At 39.0% G+C, this 20,754-nt stretch overlaps 1 protein-coding gene across 8 annotated transcripts; it reads left to right on the top strand.

The window, feature by feature from the left end:
* The first annotated feature begins 670 nt into the window (after positions 1-670).
* Positions 671-19,231, top strand: Mtrf1 (mitochondrial translation release factor 1). Of its 8 annotated transcripts, none has more exons than XM_048341284.1 (11): positions 705-918; positions 2,208-2,633; positions 4,879-4,970; positions 6,965-7,046; positions 7,234-7,341; positions 11,418-11,590; positions 11,966-12,083; positions 14,475-14,611; positions 15,067-15,165; positions 17,355-17,438; positions 19,105-19,231. In XM_048341284.1, the coding sequence occupies exons 1-10, from the start codon at positions 876-878 to the stop codon at positions 17,418-17,420; spliced, it is 1,344 nt and encodes a 447-aa protein (XP_048197241.1). In that variant the 5' UTR covers positions 705-875; the 3' UTR covers positions 17,421-17,438; positions 19,105-19,231. The 8 variants fall into 8 exon arrangements, with proteins under 8 accessions (XP_048197245.1, XP_048197241.1, XP_048197243.1 ...); XM_048341285.1 differs by lacking the exon at positions 17,355-17,438 and adding an exon at positions 1,094-1,154 and having other exon boundaries at positions 889-905; XM_048341287.1 differs by lacking the exon at positions 17,355-17,438 and adding an exon at positions 1,094-1,154 and having other exon boundaries at positions 902-918.
* The last annotated feature ends 1,523 nt before the right edge of the window (positions 19,232-20,754 follow it).

Below are 20,754 nucleotides of genomic sequence, written 5' to 3'. Positions count from 1 at the left end.
CTATTTACCATGCCTCCTTTTCTCTAATCAATCCTATGTCAACACTGCTACTGCTATATTTAGATAAGGTCTAGAGGTTTTTGTTTTTTCCAGAAAGTAGGCCCTAGACTTGGATCCTACCTGCATCTCCACAGAAGCCTGGATTAGTATTATACAACACTACAAAGGTTTGTTGTTGTTGAGTTGGGGTGAGGGTGGATGTCTTGGTGCTGACCTCAAATCCTCTAGATCTTTTGAGTGGTGAGTCACTACCCCAGGACTCAAACCTAGATTTTTTTTAATTAATTAAATTTTCTTTCTTTCTTTCTTTCTTTTTTGACAAGGTGTTGTGCAAAAGAGGTACAGTTACATAATAAGGCAGTGAGTACATTTCTTGTGATATCTTACACCTTCGTTTTTCTTTCCCTTCCCTAGATCAGGTAGTCATATATATAATATCCAGTGTACCAAAATCATATACAGTAACCATGTAGGGTACGCCACATGAAATTCACCTAGAATCAAACCTAGATCTCTTTATCCGAACTAGAGGTACTACCACTCAGAGGGGAAAGTGTGGGGAGGGGCTTGGTTGGAGAGCTGAGGGAAGTCAGTCGCAGAAAAACTACAATTCCCAGAAGTCCCTGGTGGAGCTCCTGGCGGCTGTTTCTTCCTTTTTGAATATCTTCCACCGCAAACCACTCTCTGGACGTCGGCATCAGACAAACACCACCAAGGGTAGGCTCGCCTTATGTTCTTTCTTGCGGTCTTTTTCGTTCTCATTTTTTGTTAACGACACAGATGACTAGTTTGAAGAAAGGTCAAGACCGGTGGAGCCCCAGGAGTTAACGTTAACCCGGAAGGAGTTATCCCGGAAGTGAAAGTGTCGAGTTGAAATGTACCGGGCACGGAAGGTTCCAACCTCAGTAAGGAAGGCTTGTATGTGCATTCTCCCCTTTTTTTCTCCTCCTTTGATGCTTACAGTTCTTTCTTGATCTCCATTCTCTCCACATTTTTCAGTATTCCCTCCTTATAGAGTCATCCTGTAATACAGAGGTTACACAGCATGATTTGCACGTGTCACTTTTGACAGGCCTGAAATTGCTTTTTACAGAATCATAGTCTTGCTGGATGATGAAACTTTGGTCTTCCCCAGGCGTAGGTGACCCTGAAGGGTAAATGTCTCACTATTCTTCTTTGTTGTTGAAGTTCATGACCTTGAGATTTGACGGTCATTCTACTGTTGTTCCTAAGATGGAAATTTCAGCTAGCTGCAATAGCACAAAAATCTGTCATCCTTTTATTCTGCTCACTACCAAGTGGGCACGGCCCCCTGAGGTGCTGGAGAAGTGAACCGCACCAAAGCCTCTGCAGGAGGAGAAGAAGTGAGTTTTTGGCTACTGAGACTAGTGCATTCCTCCAGTTTCCAGATGTGTTTTGGTATAGTAAATCTGTCAACAAAACCCTGAAAATACCAAGTATTATAGAGAGCAGTCTGAACATTTATTTTCTAAGTGATACTTAGCAGATCTAGTGATATCAAATGAGCTTACATGTGAATACATTTGAGGTCATAAAGCTGAGTTTAATCAATTTTGTGTCCTAATTCAACTTTGAGCTTCAGGATTTTTAGACGGTTAGCATTTGGGGAGGGGTGGCATTTTCCCTTTCTTATTCAATAAAGCTATTGTAAACTTTTGTTAGTTTTTGGACAGAACAAATAATTATTGTAGTTTCACTTGCTCTGCAATGGTGTGTGTGTGTGTGTGTGTGTGTGTGTGTGTGTGTGTGTGCATACATGCATAAGCACCTGCAAGTGTGCTAATCCTGAGGCTGGACCTGGATGCTATTCTGAGCTTTTTTGCTCAAGACTAGCACTCTACCATGTGAGCTACAGCTCATCTTCTTGTCTTTTTTTGTTGTTGATTAATTGATATAAGAATCTCACAAATCTTCTTCGTATCCAGGCTGTCTTTGAACCTAGATCTTCAGATCTTAGCCTCCTGAGTACCTAGGATTACAGGTGGGAGCTACCAGTTGCACGACTCCATTTGTTTTGGTATACTACTATTCAAAGATTTTAAAACTTTTTGTGTGTTGCTGAATTTTGAGACTGTTGGGAGCAGCTGGCTGAGTCAGTGAACTAAACAATTAATTTGAAACTCATCCAAGCTTTGTTAAGACATATCTTTAGAGGTTTTTTTCAAATTATGTTTATTGTGTTTCAGATGCTAAGATGAATCGTCACCTGTGTATTTGGCTGTCTAGATATCCATTGCTTAATGCTCACCATCAGTGTCACACTTACCTCCATCCTCATCAATTGAGACAGATACATCTTGATACACGGCTGTGGGATTTTAGACAAAACAAGAATCACTTTTTCCATCCTATGTTAAATAAGAGTTGGTCTAGAAGGTATTGCCAGCAAGATACCAAGATACTCTGGAAGCATAAAGCACTACAGAAATATATGGAAGACCTGAAAAATGAGTACCAAGCACTCCATCAATGTTTGCTGGATATCACTGTGAATGAAGGGGATCGAAGGTCCTTACACCAAAGACATGCTGAGTTGGCACCACTTGCAGCCATTTACCAAGAAATTCAAGAGGCTGAGCAAGCAATTGAAGAATTAGAATCAATGTGTAAAAGTAAGTGAAAGATATTTATGTGTATAAGTACATGACTCAGGCATCCTGTAGCTACTCAGGAGGCTGAGATATGAGGATGATGGTTGGAACCCAGCCCAGACAGAAAAAGCCCATGAGACTCTTATCTCTAATTAACCAGGAAAAGCTGGAAGTGGCAGTGTGGTTCACGTGATAGAGCACCAGACTTGTAGGAAAAAAATATGTTTAAGAGTTTGAGGTCCTGAATCTAAGCCCCAGCATACATGCATAAATATTGTCAGTCCTCTTACAAAGTTTGGCTTTGGTGCCAAATAAGTATATTTATTGTTTTTGGTGATGATACTTGATCTTTGCACTGTCCCTTAGCTCTACTGCTTGAGCCAACCACTGCTTCCACACACCCCCCACCCCCATCCTGGGACTTGAATGTAGCATGTAGTGATTGGAGATAATCATGGATTTTCCTGTCTGGGCTGGCTTCATATAAGATTCTCAAATTGCAGCCTCTTGAGTAACTAGGATTATAGGCATAAGCCACTAATGCCAGGCTGCTTCTGGCTTTTTGTTGGTTAATTGGATATAAGAATCTCACAGATATTTTCTGTCCAGGCTGTCTTCAAACTGCAATTCTCAGCTTCCAGAGTAAGTGGGATTATAGGTGTAAGCCACCAGTCCCCAGCATTGATGCCATATTTAGTTTCAGTCCCATAAAACAAACATTGTAACTTTTTTCTATTTTTTTACTATAATTCTTTATGTTATTATGTCAGTCATCCTCCTCCCTTAACCCCTTGTTTATTCCTTAAGGACATGGCTTGAGTCTTCCTCATTTTTATATCTTCTATATCACCCAACAGAAGACATAATAGGTTATCAAATCTTTATTGATATAAAAAATTGAAAGAAATTACATTTTAGAATCTTACAGCAGATAAGTGGCCACAAAAGTAAATTTATATGATAAATTCTTTCTGATTCTTTTGAGCTAGGCGATATCTAAAGAGTAAATGTCAGCTTGGTTTCCGTTAGTGGAATATATTCACAATGTGGTACCAGTGGTGATGTTGCAGTTCTGTAGCAGATGATCCACAATTAGTGTTGGTTCAGAAGACCCTTAGCTAAGACCACCTTCTGGAGTCCTGTCATTGGGCTAGACTCACTCATTTGTGTCCTGGCAGTGTCCGCCGCTGTTTTATTCATCCTTGCTTCCTCAGCAACTGGAACAATGTGTACCACCAAGTAAGTGTTAAATGCTAGAATCATGAATGAGGCCCAGAATCTCACCAGACTCCAGTGACTTCTATGACTACAGAAGAATTTTATCAAGAGTTCTTTCCCTTAAAGATAATAAAATTTTAAACATTTTTTAAAAGTCCTCTCTCCTTTCAAATTATGATTCTTCATTTCTGTTTTCTACCTTGTATTTACTAAGGATCAGAATCTTCTCCCTTAACTTGCAGTCCTAGGATCTTTGAAGTCCTTGAATACACAATTCTTGGCCACTATATTATTGTTATCTAGCTTTGCTAGACTAGTTCTATGATTTAACTTTCTGCTTTGAAGTGATATGAAAGGACCATTGTCTTCATGAAACACAGGTTATAAAGAGATATTTTATTTGAACTCCCTAGCATTTTGTTTTTTTTTAGTGTACTAGATATTAATGTATCAAGAAATTTCAAGAGCTCTTATTTTTTTACTTCTCTTAAACAAATGAAGGAGGTTCAAAGCATGCTGAGCCCACATTAGAGAGTTTTTTGAGTTCAGCTATTTACCCTCAGGCAGAAAGTATTCACCTCAATTTGCTCAAAAACTTATTTGGATTTAGATTTAATTAACCACTTCTTTTTAAACATGTTTTATTAATCAGTATTTTCTCTAATTATTTATAGATTCAAGTCACAGTCTTTGTGGGGACAAGCTCATACTCTTCTTCACTATGAGATGTTTGTATACACTTAGAAATGCTTGGGAATTGATATTCTCCAAGTATTCCATTTGTTCTATTGTAGAATCCCTTGCCTTTCCAATCGAAATAACACCTTGTAGAGGCTGGCCATGGTGGTTCACATCAATAATCCCAGCAATTGGGAGACTAAGGTGGGAAGAGTTCATGAGTTTATGGCTCATTTGGGATTACGAAGTGAAAACCTGTCTCAAAAAACAAAACATATACCTTAGTAGACTAATATGAGGATTTTTTTTTAATTGAAGATGTTTTCCGTAAGTATTTTCAAACATTACCATTATTCCTGTCGGTTTTTAGATCTAACTAAACAAGATGAAAAGCAGTTACAAGAACTTGCATTGGAAGAAAGGCAAATCATTGGTCAAAAAATCAACACACTTTATGGTGAGGTATGTTTTAGGGCATAAACTAATCTCAACATTGTTAATATGGAGGAATATTATCCTTGTTAAACTATGCTTTTGTGGTCAAAGTACTTCCTAAATACTGATTTATTGTTTTCTTAACATGTCAAGTAATTAAGCTTGACTTAGTGCTGTAATTTGCTGTAAAAAGAGCTGAAGAAAATAGGATATCAATAAATAAAAGTGTCTCCCAGAGCAAAATTAAAAGTCAGAACTGAGCCAGTACCAGTAGCTCACAACTATAATCCTAGAAGCTCAGGAGTCTGAGATCTGAGGATTGGTGTTTGGAGCCAGACTAGGCAAGAAAGTCTATGAGACTCTATCTTCTATTAACCACACAAAAAAGCTGGAAATAGAGCTATTAGTCAAGTGACAGTGCTATCCTTGAGCAAAAAAGATCAAAGCTGAGTCTTTTAACTTTCCAATGAAGAGAAGAAAGGCTGGGCATAGACAAAGTCAGAGTTTTTTAAGTTTTGGAAGGGGATGGAGTAGATTGATAGTAATGTTTTCAGTTAAAGAATTAAATTTTACAATGTGGATTGACTTAATGGGTATGGAGACCATTGATAAATATTAGTTTTTAGTTCGATTTAATAAGTGTCTGGCACACTAGGATCCCAATATTCATAGTAACTATGTCAGCTAATATCTCCTAGGAATGCAAGGGAGTTTTCCTTCAACAATGGTAGCTCTTCCTTCTAGCTCAAGGATGGTTTGTTTACAAAGAACATAGTACTGTGTACCTTGTTTCTCTTTGGCATAATTACATCATCTTACCTTCATCTTCTTTACTTGAATCTGAGAGGGGCTTTTGAGGGGCTAGAGGGGTAGATAGAGGTATCAGTTTCTTTTATTATTGGCTTAACCAGTTAAAAAGGTATCTGATCCTATCACACTATCTCATTTCTAGTAGACATGGAGTATTTCAGAAGTTGGCAGTAGGAAGAGTTGATGGCACATAATACTTTTAGCTTAATTTGAAAGACCTTTTAATAATAAGAAAATGGGTCCCCATTTTTTTCTCCACTAGTGAAAGGTTCTTTATTAAGAATCTCCTTTTAGCCAGGTCCCAAAGGTTCATGCTTATAGTACTAGCTACTGAAGAGGCTGAGATTTGAGGATTACAGTTCAAAGCCAGCACTGGCAGGGAAGACTGTAAGACTCTTATCGCCACTAAAGTACCAAGAAAGCCCAAAGTGTAGCTGTGGCTCAAATGGTAGAGTGCTAACCTTGAGCAAAAAATCCTTAGGGGCTTAGGCCCCAAGTGCTTAGACCCCAAGTTTAGGCCCCAGGCCCAGCACAAAAAATAAAATAATCTCCTTGTCACATGTAACTGTGAAACTCTCTCCATATAACTGATATAAGATTTTTTTTGCTTTAAAAAGCAAACAATGAAAAAGTACCCTCCCCCCTTTTGTTTCTTGGCTTGTCACATCTGGGAAAGTACTTGAACTTTATCTGGAGAATGCTCAACACAGTCTTTAAAAAGAGGGACTCCATAGAGAATGGAAGTCATAGAATGGTGTCCACCATCATTTATAGTAGGGGAGGAGAATATGTAATCATATGTCAAAGTCTTCATTATTCTAAATGAAAACTTCCAAAGCCTTGCTTCATTCATTAGATGAAAGAAGCTACCGATTGGAACTAATTTTGAGAGATAAAATCTGAAGAAAATTGGATGGAGGACGCTAGACTTTGATCTAAATGTCTGTTTTAGAAAATTAAGATACTCTGATAGCATTGAAGAAAATACATAGACAATAGCTTCACTATTAACATGGATTGATCACCTATTTTACTCTGATTAGATTTACTCATAATAGCATTTTGGAACTCAACTCATTGAAATGCTATATAATTTTGCTAATTACTGGCTTTTAAAAATGGTTTGAGGGCATTGATTTAAGTTCAAGTAATAATAATACACCAAGGAAGGTATACATAGTAATGCTGATGTTTTCTTTTTTTTTCCTCAGCTTTTTCAGAGTCTAGTGCCAAAGGAGAAATATGACAAGAGTGATGTGATTTTAGAAGTATCGTCTGGAAGAACTACAGGAGGTTAGAAAAAAATTATTGTAAAGAATCAAAACAACAACAACAACACTCAGATTTTCCTTGTTTTGACATTAGGGTAACTTTGAAAGTCCATTAAATGTTTGCCTTTGAAAACTGTACTTACTTCCTAAGAGGCTTATACTTAAAGATGTCTTGCTTCAAATTTTGTACTTTGCCTATTTTCTTTTAGGAGATATCTGTCAACAATTTACCCGAGAAATATTTGACATGTACCAGAATTATTCATGCTATAAGCACTGGAAATTTGAAGTGTTGAATTATGCTGCAGCAGATTATGGTAGGTGTACTTGAAAATTTTGTTGATTAAAAATTACTGAAAGTTATTTTATCTCTGATCTGGGGTATCACCATGTTTATTTTTTTTAAACTTGTCTTAAATACTGCTAAATAATACATATACAGAGGCTTCACATATTACATGATCATTTGTTTCTTTTCAGTATTATATTTGAAATCAGGGCCTTATACTGGCTAGACAGGGCCTCTGCTGCTAGGGCTATAACCCTAGTTCTTATTGCTTTAGTTAATTTTCGCAGTGTCTTACATTTCTGTCTGGTGCTTCCTTCAAGCCTTGATTCTCCTGCCTTCCAATAGGTGGGATCACAGGAACATGCAACCATTTCTGGCTTACTGATCGATGGTTGACATGGAAGTATTGCAATACTTTTTTTGTTTTTGTTGTCTTAGACTGGCCTTTAGCCATGATCTTCCCTTTCTGGGGCTGGGAATATGGCCTAGTGGTAAAAGTGCTCGCCTTGTATACATGAAGCCCTGGGGTCGATGCCTCAGCACCACATACATAGAAAAAAGCTGGAAGTGGCACTGTGGCTCAAGTGGTAGAGTGCTAGCCTTGAGCAAAAAGAAGCTAGGGACAGTGCTCAGACCCTGAGTCCATGCCCCAGGACTGGCAACAAAACAAAACAAACCAATTTTTGCCTTTCTAATTAGAAATAGCTGAGATTATAGGCACAAGCCATCCTATCCGGCCCTATATTATAGTTATTACCTGGTAGAAGAAAGTGGAATAGGAACACATTCTCCTAAGAAAGGACACATGAGCCAGGCACTGGTGGCTCACAACTGTAAATCCTAGCTTCTCAGGAGGCTGAGATCTGAAGAACGTAAACTAAGCCAGCCTAGACAGGAAAATCTATGATGCTCTTATCTCTAATTAATCATTAAAAAGCCAGAAGGGAACATGTGGTTCAAGTGGTAGGGAATAAGGTTTGAACCAAAAAAAAAAAAAGCTCAAGGACAGTGTTTAGACCCTTAGTTAAAGCCCCAGAACCTGCACCAAAAAATAAATAAAAATAAATTAGGAAAGAAAGGAAGAGAAGAAGGGAAAAAAAGGAAAGGACGTTTGAATTGAAGAAAAATTTCCTGTGGAGGGTAGATATCTACCATTCCTTAAACATCATTGCTCTCAGCCCAGCACTAGTGGCTCACACCTGTAATACAGCTACTCAGGAGGCCATGATCTGAGGATCTTAGTTTGAAGTCTCACCCTCTAATTAACCAGCAAAAGTTGAACATGGAAGTGTGGCTGTCTTGAATGGAGAAGTCAAGTGAGAACACAAGGCCCTAAATTCAAATCCCAATACCAAAAAGAAAAGAAAAAAGAAGACTCATCCAAACATAGTTTGACATTTGAATTAAGAATAGGGTTACATGTAAGAGACTTTAAAAGAGAACATGCACTGTATAAAAGAGTATTCTTGCCTAGTATGCTAGCCTAGTGTAGCCTGTGTACACAACCTTAAAACCCTGTGATGCTCTGATCTTTGTGAGACAAATACTACTAACTTCATTTTACAGGTGACGATCACTCAGGGATTGAGTCATCCAGGATCAGATGATAAGTAATAGCAATCCTGGGATTACATTTAAGTCTGATTCAGAGCCATACTACATCCTATTCATCTCTTTTGACACAGAGGGAACGAACAACAGGCATTCTGACCTTCTTAACTGGGGAGATTGTCACATTCATTTAAGCCATTGAATTTAATAAAAATTGGAAAGCAGAGACTATTTGGGAAGAATGATTCTGAGTGGGTTCTTGATGGTTTGTTTTTGTTGTTGCTTTGGTACTGGAAATTTAATTTAATGTCTGAAACATACTAGACAACTACTCTTTAATTTTGAGGTTACAGTGTGCATACGTGCAGAGATGTTCAGTAAATGTGGAAGTTGTATAACCAGACCTTTTATGAGAAAACAGAATTGCAGAGAGGGAAGCATGGCTCAAATAGCAGAGCATTTGCCTAGCCAGCTTGTGCTGGCCCTAAATTCAAACCTGAGTACCCCTCCTCCACAAAAATTTCAAATACCTTTAAAATTAAAGACTAATGAAATAATTTTAATTGATATTATTAAAACAAGTTAGGAAAAGAAAAAAGATAGAGAGGGGAAAAGAATGTACCTTATAAAATATTTGTTTTTTTGTTTTTTGGGTTTTTTTTTTTTGGCCAGTCCTAGGCTGTGAACTCAGGGCCTGAGCACTGTCCCTGGCTTGTTTGCTCAAGGCTAGCACTCTGCCACTTGAGCCACAGCGCCACTTCTGGCCATTTTCTGTAAATGTGGTGCTGGGGAATTGAACCTAGGACCTCCTGTATACGAGGCGAGCACTCTTGCCACTAGGCTATATCTCCAGCCCCCTGTATAACTTTTTAATCACTGAAAGAGAGAGAACTTATAGATACCCAGAGATTCACACAGAACTTGAAAATAATTTTATGTGAAAATTCATATATATACTTTTAAAGTCATAACTTTGTGACTTCACAAATATAAGCAACACTTAAGCATTGCACCAGTAATCCAAGCGAAATGACTATAAGATAGTCCCCATGGAAGAAGTAGACGGTAACAGCTCTTATGTGTAAGTCTGACACTTTTATGCTCTAAACTTGTGAGCTAATGCATAGAAATACGTTACAAGTTAAAGGGAGTTTGTGAGATGCCTCACATTCCTCCTCCTCCCCCCACAGATTAGTGTTTGTAATTATGTATTCTCTTCTCTATTCATCCATTGAACCCAGAGGAGATCCTGTAAAGTAATACTATGCTTCATTTTATGTGTTCAGAAGACATTTCTACGTGACTGTGAGAAATAAATTGGTCCAAGGAGGCTTGGTATCATTAAAAAGCTCTGTGATTATTCTTTTCCATTAGCCTAGCCTTACAGTGGGAAGGAACTTTGGTGTTTGAACTGAGAAGCCTGAATGCAGTGGGAGTGATTGTGCTCCAGGGTAGCAAGGACCAAATGATGGCACTCAGCCCCAAAGGCAAGGAGAGTCTAGTAGTCACTGGACAGGAGTCCAAGCTGCAATCAGAATATCTTGACTCTTGTGTTAATCATGGTATTCCTACAAGTAAACCAACAGGAAACTACTAAATTGTTACTTCATCTCTAAAAGCATAATAATAATAAATAATAAAGTAATAAAGTAATAAGAGTAAGTGAACAAATGTCTTATCTTCCCTAAATCATAAAAACAGGGATTCATAGTCCCTCAGTCAGACTTGAGCTAGGAAACAGACTCCACATCCCTTGAAGGAAGAGGATTGACTTCACTGAAGGAAGAGTAATAGAGTTACTGTTAATTTTTCTTGAGACAACATTTTAACAGATTGTGCATTGGGAAGAAGGAAACAAATTTTTCAGGGAAATCCAGACACTGGCTCTCACTGACACTAATTCCAGGAGGATTCAGAATGTTTCTGTGGTCGGGAACTTGTGGCTCACACCTGTAATCCTAGCTACTCAGGAGGCTAAGCTCCGAGAATAACAGTTCAAGGCCAACCTCAGGTAGAAAAGCCTGTGAAACTCCTATCTCTAGTTCACCAGCAAAAAGTTGGAAGTGGAAATGTGGCTCAAATGGTAGCGTGCCAGCCTTGAGCAAAAGGAGTGCTTGAGGCCCTGAGTTCAAAATCCTAAAGGGGCTTGGAAGTATGGCTCAAGTGGTAAAGTGCCTGCCTAGTAAATGGGGGGCCCTGAATTAAAACTCTAGTATCACACAAATAAAACATGTTTATTATAGAAAATTTAGTAATTAAAAATGTACAAGCCAAGTGTGATAATGTACAACTATAGTCATAGCACTTGAGAGCAGGAGGATCTTGAATTCAAGGCTAGCTTGAGCTATATAGTGAGACCTTATTTCAAAACAGCAGCAAAAAAAGTTAAACATAAAATTTACTGTTACCTACTTCTCTGGAAATAAGTACTATTTTGGCACTTTTTCTTGTATATGCTAATAATATATCTACATTGTAAAACTGTAGCTTCATACCTGCCTTCTGTTCTCATCTCAGTAGAACTCACTAATATCTCTGAATGTTCTCCCACAGGGGGATTGCATCATGCGGCTGCCCGCATTTCAGGTGACAACGTGTACAAACATCTGAAGTATGAAGGTGGGATTCACCGTGTCCAGCGAATCCCTGAGGTGGGGTTGTCCTCCCGGATGCAGCGCATTCACACAGGAACCATGTCAGTTATTGTCCTCCCTCAACCAGATGAGGTAACCTCACCAGCACAACTTGACACCCCTCCTGCAAATGACTACTGTGCTGAGAAGCCCTAGCTTCTAGGAAAACCTCTATTTAGGTACTGATTGTACTTTAGATCTCTAATGAGAAATCTCAGCTCTTCCCTAGGTAAAGTGGTCCCTGTTTATCCTTGACCAAAATGTTTGGGTTCAGTCCCTAGTTCCAAAAGAGAAAAGAAAATATTGAAATAGGGATCTTATCATTCTTTTTTTGGCATTATTTCTTCTCTTTGTCTAGTGGCTTAACACAAAACAAGTTCCATCTATTTGAAACATCTCTATATGAGCTTAATGTTAAAGTATATTTGTCAACTATAGAATTTACGTACATTATCCCTTCTGTTTTAGGTAGATGTGAAAGTAGACTCCAAGGACTTGCGGGTAGATACATTTCGAGCCAGAGGAGCAGGAGGTCAACATGTCAATACCACAGACAGTGCCGTCAGGCTTGTCCACGTCCCCACAGGTAAGCAAGCCACTTTGTTTCTGTGCTTTTCTTCACGTAAAGCTGCTCAGCATTAGAAGGAAGTAATCCTAATGGTACCTCTTGAGAGAGATGCAGATGGCAAGCACATCTGTTCAGTGAAGCTGCCCAGGTCTGCTAGGGGAGGCAGAGGTAAGCAACAAGAGGGAGCCAGCCCAAATAGAGATGTAACACAGAAGCAAGAGTGGACATGCCCAGGCTGTGAATCTTTTGTTAACTCTGTTCACTAACTGCTAGCTCCATTGTGCTTTGCCGCATAAACATCATTTTAATAGTGGTAATTCTGAGATACTGTGAGTTAGTCTTGCATTAGTTAAGGTGATTTTAAATATACTGTTCTAATAACAGGGACACATTCTGAGAAATGCTTTATTAGTTTTATCATTTTGTGAAAATCATGGCTGACATCACAAGGCAATATAATTTAATGGACCATCATCACATAGCATAGAGTCTTTAAAATGTTACATGGTTAGATATATTGTCTATATTTATATCATTTTCCAGATTTAAAAGATGTTTTCCTTTATGTTACTTTTTCATCAAAAATCATTTTGTATAATTTATTATTTATAATTTTTCCATATAATTCTAAAGTCTTGGCCTAACGGCATGTTTCAAAGTGATAGAGTACTTACCAAGCAAGCTCAAGGCCTTGGGTTCCAACTTTAGTGCCACCAAAATCCAAAAGAAAAAAATAGTTGAATGGTATAATCTTACAACAAAACAAGTCATCTCCTCCATCTTCACCTCTTTTCTTTTTGACCCTTACTTCCCTTTTTCTAGATGCAACCTCCTTAAATTCTTTCAGCTATTTCTTCAGGTAATTACCTTAGTAATAGGAAGATAGTGCTCTCCATATCAATAAATTGTAAAGATATATTGATTTTTCCATATAGATAAGGATTCTAGCTTTCTTATATACCCTTTTTTCCTCTTCTAACTATTTGTATTTTGGTGAAGTTGCTATTCACTACTTTCATAAAATGAACAGCTAAAAGAATACTGTTAAGCCAGGTAGTATACAATGATTTCATTTCTTAGAATTAATACCATATTATTTCCATGTGATTACTCTTTTTTTTTTTTGTCAGTTCTGGGACTTGAATTCAAGGCCTGGATACTGTCCTTGAGCTTTTTGCTCAAAGCTAGCACTCTGCCACTTGAGCTACAGCTCTATTTCTGGTTTTTGGTAGTTAATTGGAGATAAAACTTTTACTTTTATCTTTCCTACCTTGGCTGGCTTTGCATCACTTTCCTCAGGTTTCAGCCTCCTGAGTATCTAGGAGCAGGTATGACTGGTGCCCAGCTTTTCTTGTAATTACTAAGTCTTTACATTGCTTCTTTTTTTTTTTTTTTTGGCCAGCCCTGGGGCTTGGACTCAGGGCCTGAGCACTGTCCCTGGCTTCTTTTTTGCTCAAGGCTAGCACTCTGCCACTTGAGCCACAGCGCCACTTCTGGCCATTTTCTGTATATGTGGTGCTGGGGAATCGAACCCAAGGCCTCATGTATATGAGGCAGGCACTCTTGCCACTAGGCCATATCCCCAGACCCTCCATTGCTTCTAAAAGCTGTATAAAATGAAATCAATCTTTTTCCACAGGACTAGTGCTTTCTGGAGACTCCCTAACACGTCACTCCATCGTATTGGTCCAGACTAGAGTAGTTGCTCTCTGAGGCACATCGCAGAGGAATTTCTTCTCTGTTCTGTTTTGGATCCCCCTGTTTCTTGTGTTCCATATCATCTCTCTTAATTTATTCTCTCATTTAGCAAACCTTGTCTTTAATGGATCTTTAAAAGATATATGAAGCTATTTTTAAAACATCAGCTCATGGGCTGGGGATGTGGCTTAGTGCTAGAGTACTTGCCTAGCATGCAGGAAGCCCTGGGTTTGATTCTTCAGTACCACATAAACAGAAAAGGCCTGAAGTGGCACTGTGGTTCAAGTAGTAGAATACTAGCCTTAAGCAAAAGAAGCTCAGGGACAGTGCCCAGCTCTGAGTTCAAGTCCCAGGACTGGCAAAAAAAAAAAAAATCAGCTCTGTAGTTTTGTGAATGGGAAAGGCTGAGTACTCCTTGAGCAGAACAGAGATAGAGCAACAGTGAGTAGCAGTGGCACCACTGCATAGATACCTGGACAGTTGAGAAAAGAGAGAATAAGCTCAGGGAATAAAAGTAAATGTAACTGCTTTCAGCCTTCTCATGTGAAATAGCCCATTTAGATGCTAGAGTCTAAAGTGTACAAATCTAAAATGTCTTATCTTCTGTGATCTTGTCCTAATTAATGTTTCTCATTCAAGATGTTCCTTCATTCTACCCTAATTTGGCCTGTGGCAGCTGCACTTTACCTCTAATCCTGTTGTTTTTTTCAGGGATAGTAGTAGAGTGCCAACAGGAACGATCACAGCTAAAAAATAAAGAAATCGCATTGCGCATGTTGAGAGCTAGACTCTATCAACAAATTATTGAGAAAGAAAAGTGTCAACAACGAAGTGCTAGAAAACTGCAGGTAAGATTTAGTGTAACAATGTAACAATTTAAAAGCATAAAACCGTCATTGTTTTATATAGAAAATATAGTGCTTTTTCCTCACACAAATGAAAACATCTGGGTACTAGTGGCTTATGTCTGTAAGCTTAGCTACTTAGGAGACTACAACCTGGAGGACTGAAGTATGAAGCTCTATAAACTGGTGGTATTGCTGGGTTTTTTGTTTTTTGTTTTGTTTTGAGCGGAGCTAAGAATTGAACTCAGGGCCTTGTACGTGCTGAATATGTGCTGTACCACTAAGCCACATCTCCAGCCCCAAACTACCTAGTGCTCTTACCATTAAGTTCTTCCTGCCTTTGTCTTTGTATATAAGACCTTTAGAAAACCTTGAAACTGTTAGAAAAGCTGCTTAGTTTTGACATTGTGAGAAAGGTATGAATTACTTTTTTATCATTGTTGATTTGATTTGGACAGGTGGGAACAAGAGCCCAGTCAGAAAGAATCAGGACATATAATTTCACCCAGGATAGAGTCACTGACCACAGGATATCATTTGAAGTTCGTGACATTAAGGTAATACTACTGTGCTTTATGTATCTTCGCTTTAGGAGGAAGTAAAATAAAAATCTACACAATTAAGTCTGAGATATTACACATGCTGTTTAAAATCATTAAGCTAATTTATGTTAACATCTTAAAATTTATAAACATGTCAGGTCATCAGTGGCTCATATCTTAGCTATTGAAGAGTCTGAGATCTGAGGATAGCACTTCAAAGCCAGTCCAAATAGGAAAGTTTGTAAGACTCTTATCTCCAATTAACTAGCAAAAGGCCCTAATGGAACTATGGCTCAAGTGGTAGACCACTAGCCTTGAGCAAAAATGCTAAAGGACAGCACCCACGCCTTGAGTTCAAGTCCCAGTATTGACATTTAAAAATTGTAAACATTCTTATTAGTTTGCTAAGAGATATGATTTTATGCCAATTTGAAATAGTTATCATGTAAATTCCAAATTCTTTGTTACATAATAACAATGTATTAACACACACTGATTACTCATATACATATATTTTTGGATAGCAAGTTGACACAAATTTAGTAACTTAGAACAATCAATACCATGCACTCTTAGAATTTTCTTTCGTGGTTCTAGAATCTGAACTCAGGGCATCACACCTGCTAGGTAAAGGCTTTATCCCTGAGCTTTGCCCCAACCCTACCTCATGATTTGCATGGGCCAGAAATCCAGGCATAAGTGAGTTATTCTCATCTTGCTGGAATCTTCATACTTTTCTGGAGATGAGGATTTGTTTTCCACATTCCTACTTGTCAGAATTCCATGGTCTTGAGTTGTAGGACTGAAGCCCCCATCCATGCTCCTGCTGGCAGTCAGCTTATGGCTGCTCTCAGATCAACTGCCAGAAGTTGCTTTCCAAGTGTTTGCTCCAATACTCTCTCCCCGCTTTGCATTTCTTCTTGCATCACTGGCTAAAGCCATTTTAAGGGCTCACCTGACTAGGCCAAGCCCATCAGGATAATGTTTTTTGTTTGTTTTTACTTAGCTCAAGGTGAACTGGTTCTAGGCACCAGTGGCTCATGTCTATCTATAATCCTAGCTGCTCAGGAGACAGATCTCAGGGTCACAGTTTGAAACCAGACCACACAGGAAAGTTTATGAGACTCTTATCTCCTATTAACCAACAAAAAGCTCAAAGTGGTGATGTGACTCAGTGATAGAATGCTAGCCTTGAGTGGAAAAGCCGGCATCTTTAAATTCTACATATCACAATGTGTATTCATTAGATTGAGGTGTTATAACTATACTATTAAAGGAAAACCCTGGGTCTGGGAATGTGGCTTAGTGGCAGAGTGCTTGTCTAGCATGCATGAAGCCCTAGGTTCAAATTCCTTAGCACCACGTAAACAGAAAAAGCCAGAAATGGCACTGTGGCTCAGGAGGTAGTCTGCTATCCTTGAGCAAAAAAGAAGCCAGGGACAGTGCTCAGGCCCTGAATCCCAAGCCCCAGGACTGGCAAAAAAGTTAATTAATTAATTAATAAAGGAAAACCCTGTCAAGATTATTTGAACACAGGCTGGGAATATGGCCTAGTGGTAGAGAGCTTGCCTTGCATACATGATTCCTCAGCACCACATATATAGAAAACGGCCAGAAGTGGCACTGTGGCTCAAGTGGTAGAGTGCTAGGGACAGTGCTCAGGCCCTAGTCCAAGCCCCAGGACTGGTTAAAAAAAAATTATTTGAACACTAGACATCTAAATCCCACCTAACACTAACAACACATTAATCAGAGAGCATGGAAAACTTCCCTTGTGCAACCACTAAATGGGTTTCCCTGACCTGTTTCTCAGAAAGTACAGTGTGGGGGGCTGGGGATATAGCCTAGTGGCAAGAGTGCCTGCCTCGGAAACACGAGGCCCTAGGTTTGATTCCCCAGCACCACATATACAGAAAACGGCCAGAAGCGGTGCTGTGGCTCAAGTGGCAGAGTGCTAGCCTTGAGCGGGAAGAAGCCAGGGACAGTGCTCAGGCCCTGAGTCCAAGGCCCAGGACTGGCCCCCCTCCCCCCCCCCCAAAAAAAGAAAGTACAATGTGGGAAAAACAAAAGATAGAATGTTTACATATACATATTTTGGTTTATGTGATATATAAGGCTTCTTTCCTTTGTTTCACTTTGGTTTTCTACTCAAAATTAAAGTTCTGATTTTACAAAGGAGACATCTCTGTTTTTAATGTTGACAGATTCCTGTGTATCTTACGCCAGTTCCTAAAATCAGCAGGATGTGGCAGTGTTGCAAAGGTGCATAGCACAGCTGTGTTGAAAAGGAGAAGTATTTGCTAACTTCCCTTTCCTAAGGAAACATGAAGTATTAACCAAACATATTCGGCCACATTGATCAGATTACAGCGTATTTTTTCCTGTTGTTTTGCTTGTAATGATCATCGGTATTATAAATGGTCATACCTTCCCTTATGCTGGTAATGGGGCTTTGGTTTAAGGCCTAGAGCTTTTATCTTTGGGCTTTTTTGCTCAAAGCTAGTTTTCTACCACTTGAACTACACCTTCATTTCTAGCTCTTTACTGATTAACTGGAGAGACTACTCGGCGTGGCTTCAATCCCTGATCCTCATATCTCTGAGATATGAGTAGCTAAAATTATAGGCATGGGCTACCAGTGCCCAGCTGACCATTAATATGATTGACTGATTGATTGATTTTTTTGCTGGTTCTGGGGCTTGAACTCAGAGCCTGGGCAATTCTCTGAGCCTCTTTGGGCTCAACACTGGCATTCTACCACTTGAGCCTTGGCATCACTTCTGGCTTTTTCTGAGTAGTTTTTTGAAGATAGGAGTCTCATGGAGTTTTCTGCCTGGGCTGGCTTCAAACTGCAATCCTCAGATCTCAGCCTCCCAAGAAGCTATGTTACATGTTACATGTATGAGCCACCAGTGCCCAGCAACTGAAAGTTTTTACCCAATAAACATCAGAGAGAAGTGTTAAACTAGGTCAACACCTCCTGTATGGAGATTTAACAGTTGTTAACATTTTTTCTATATTTCACTTATCTTTTTCCCTCACATTTCTTTCTCTATAAAGTCTGTGCTGCTTTTGAGCCATTTCAAAGCAATTTCATAGGACATTTAGATTTTTAAGTCACTGTTTTTTGTTGTTGTTGTTGTTGTTTTGCCAGTCTTGGGCCTTGCTCCGGGTCTGAGGACTGTCCCTGGCTTCTTTTTGCTCAAGGCTAGCACTCTGCCACTTGAGCCACAGCACCACTTCTGGCCGTTTTCTATATATGTGGTGCTGGGGAATCAAACCCAGGGCTTCATGTATACAAGGCAAGCACTCTTGCCACTAGGCCATATTCCCAGCCCCTCACTGTTTTTCTAATTTTAGAAAAAGTAGTAGAGTGCTTACCTAGCATGTGCAAGAGAGCGCTAGAGAGAAGCTATCATAAAATATTTACAGATTCAGTTTGGAAGCTTGGCACAAGAAGGATGAGCTGGAATGGCCTAAGGAGACCTTCTCCGAACCACATCCAGAGAATGTGAAGAAGCAGTGCACACATTCATGTGGCACAGCTGCAGGAATGAGGCATTTATGTGTGTGCGTGTGTGCATGCCCATGTGATAGACGGAGTACTGGGGTGCTTGAACTCGGGATAGGAACTTGTCTTTTAGCTTTTTTGCTCAAGCACTCTACCACTTAAACCACAGCTCCATTTCTAGCTTTGTGTTGGTAATTGGAGATAAGGATCTCACAGACTTATGTGCCCTAGCTGGCTTCAAACTGAGATCCTTCTAGCTACTCAGGAGGCTACTCAGGTGGCCCTGCCCCAGTGGCTTCTCAGCCTGTCATTAGACTGTACATCTTAAAGTTTCCACCACTTTCCGTAATACTGAAGACCAAGCCCTTATGACATGGGCCTTTGGTGGACATTCCAGATATAAACTGTAGCATCAGGCTTATACTAACTTTCTCTTTTATCAGGAATTTTTATGTGGTGAGAAATGCTTGGATCAGCTAATTCAGAGATTGCTTCAATATGCAGATGAAGAAGCCATTGTTGAACTTTTGGACGAAAACCTTAGATCAGCATAATAAATGTGCTTTATTTATTTTTATTTGCTTGTTTCTTATATAAATGGAATGAACTTATATCAAGCATGGAAATGTTTTATGGCTATTCATAAAGTACAGCTATAAGTACACAATTCTTAAGGGGCTGTTTTTTTTGCAAATCACAAACACTTCTTGGCTTGTGGGAATTAACTTTCAATAAACAGTCTAACTCTCCAAGTAGAAAATAAGCTTGTGACATTCGAAAGAAAACAATCTAACAATTGTGTGTAATTTAAGAAGGGTTTTTGTTTTTCTTTTTGCATTTGTTCTCTTTTATGCATCTTTAACCACAGATGAATATTTTTTAACTACTGCCATAAGAAGTGTGGCAAAATTTAGTAACATAAGATTTATAAAGGGCTGGGAATGCAGCTCAGTGGTAGACTGTTGCCTCACATGCTTAATACCCCGAGTTCAATTCCCAGGAACACAAATAATTTTTAATAAAAGATTTACACACTTATTTGCAAACTCCTTATAAGACAAAGCACAGCTATATGGGATATCACTACTACAGAGATGTGATGAGTTGGAATGTTTTAACCAGCACAGATCTAGAGGGAAAAAAAGGCTTTATGACAACTATCCTCACAGTGCTTTCCTAGAAAAGAATTTCACACATTTTATACTGCCAACGATTATAAAAAAGGCTTCTCCAAAAAGAATTATAATTTCTAGTACTTGAAATGCACAGGTCTGGAGTACAGTCATTGGATTTTTCAATTGTATTCATTGGTAACCACCTGCCCAAACAAGAAGAAAACATTTGCTTCACCCCTCAAAATTTCATGTTGCTTTCCTATCATTCCAGCAATCTACCATCTCTTCACCCCTCACCCAGCTGTCATGATTTTTAATTTTTTTATAATGATAAGGTATGAGCCTTTATTTGGTATGAGTACTGTTTTTTGTTGTTGTTGTTTTGTTTTGTTTTGGCCAGTCCTGGGGCTTGGACTCAGGGCCTGAGCACTGTCCCTGGCTTCTTTTTGCTCAAGGTTAGCACTCTGCCACTTGAGCCACAGCGCCACTTCTGGTCGTTTTCTGTATATGTGGTGCTGAGGAATCGAACCCAGGGCTTCATGTATACTCTTGCTACTAGGCCATATCCCAGCCCCGATTTTTAAAATTTTTATTGTTAATAAAAGGGATGTACAGAGGGGTCACTGTTTCATAAGTCAGGTAATGAGCACATTTCTTTTTAGACAATGTCACCCCTTCCTTCGTTCTTTCCATTTTTCCCCTCCTATCCCTGCCCACAGTTGTATAGTTCATTTTCAATATAGTGTCTACTGAATACCACTGCTGCATTTGTTTAATCTTTGTTCCTCTGTTTCTATGCCCCCCAGTCACTTTTAGTCACCCAAACTTATTTCCATATGAAGTTTTGCAACTTGATATAGTTGTCATCTAGGATGAACTGGCATGCTTAATAAAAATTAGAGAACTTGAAAACACCCATAATACGATCGGAGTGAAAATATTCTTGCTTCCCAGAGATAAAATTTTGATTAGTTGAGA

Source organism: Perognathus longimembris, chromosome 3, assembly GCF_023159225.1.
Source record: "Perognathus longimembris pacificus isolate PPM17 chromosome 3, ASM2315922v1, whole genome shotgun sequence".
NCBI lineage: Eukaryota > Metazoa > Chordata > Mammalia > Rodentia > Heteromyidae > Perognathus > Perognathus longimembris.
This window is presented reverse-complemented; position numbering and strand designations above follow the sequence as displayed.

Coding starts and splice junctions, on each gene's coding strand:
- Mtrf1 (XM_048341283.1), top strand. CDS start 876: ATGTACCGGGCACGGAAGGTTCCAACCTCAGTAAGGAAGGCTT. Junction 919..2,207: donor AACCTCAGTAAGGAAGGCTT/GTATGTGCATTC, acceptor ATTGTGTTTCAG/ATGCTAAGATGAATCGTCAC. Junction 11,591..11,965: donor TCCTCCCTCAACCAGATGAG/GTAACCTCACCA, acceptor CTTCTGTTTTAG/GTAGATGTGAAAGTAGACTC.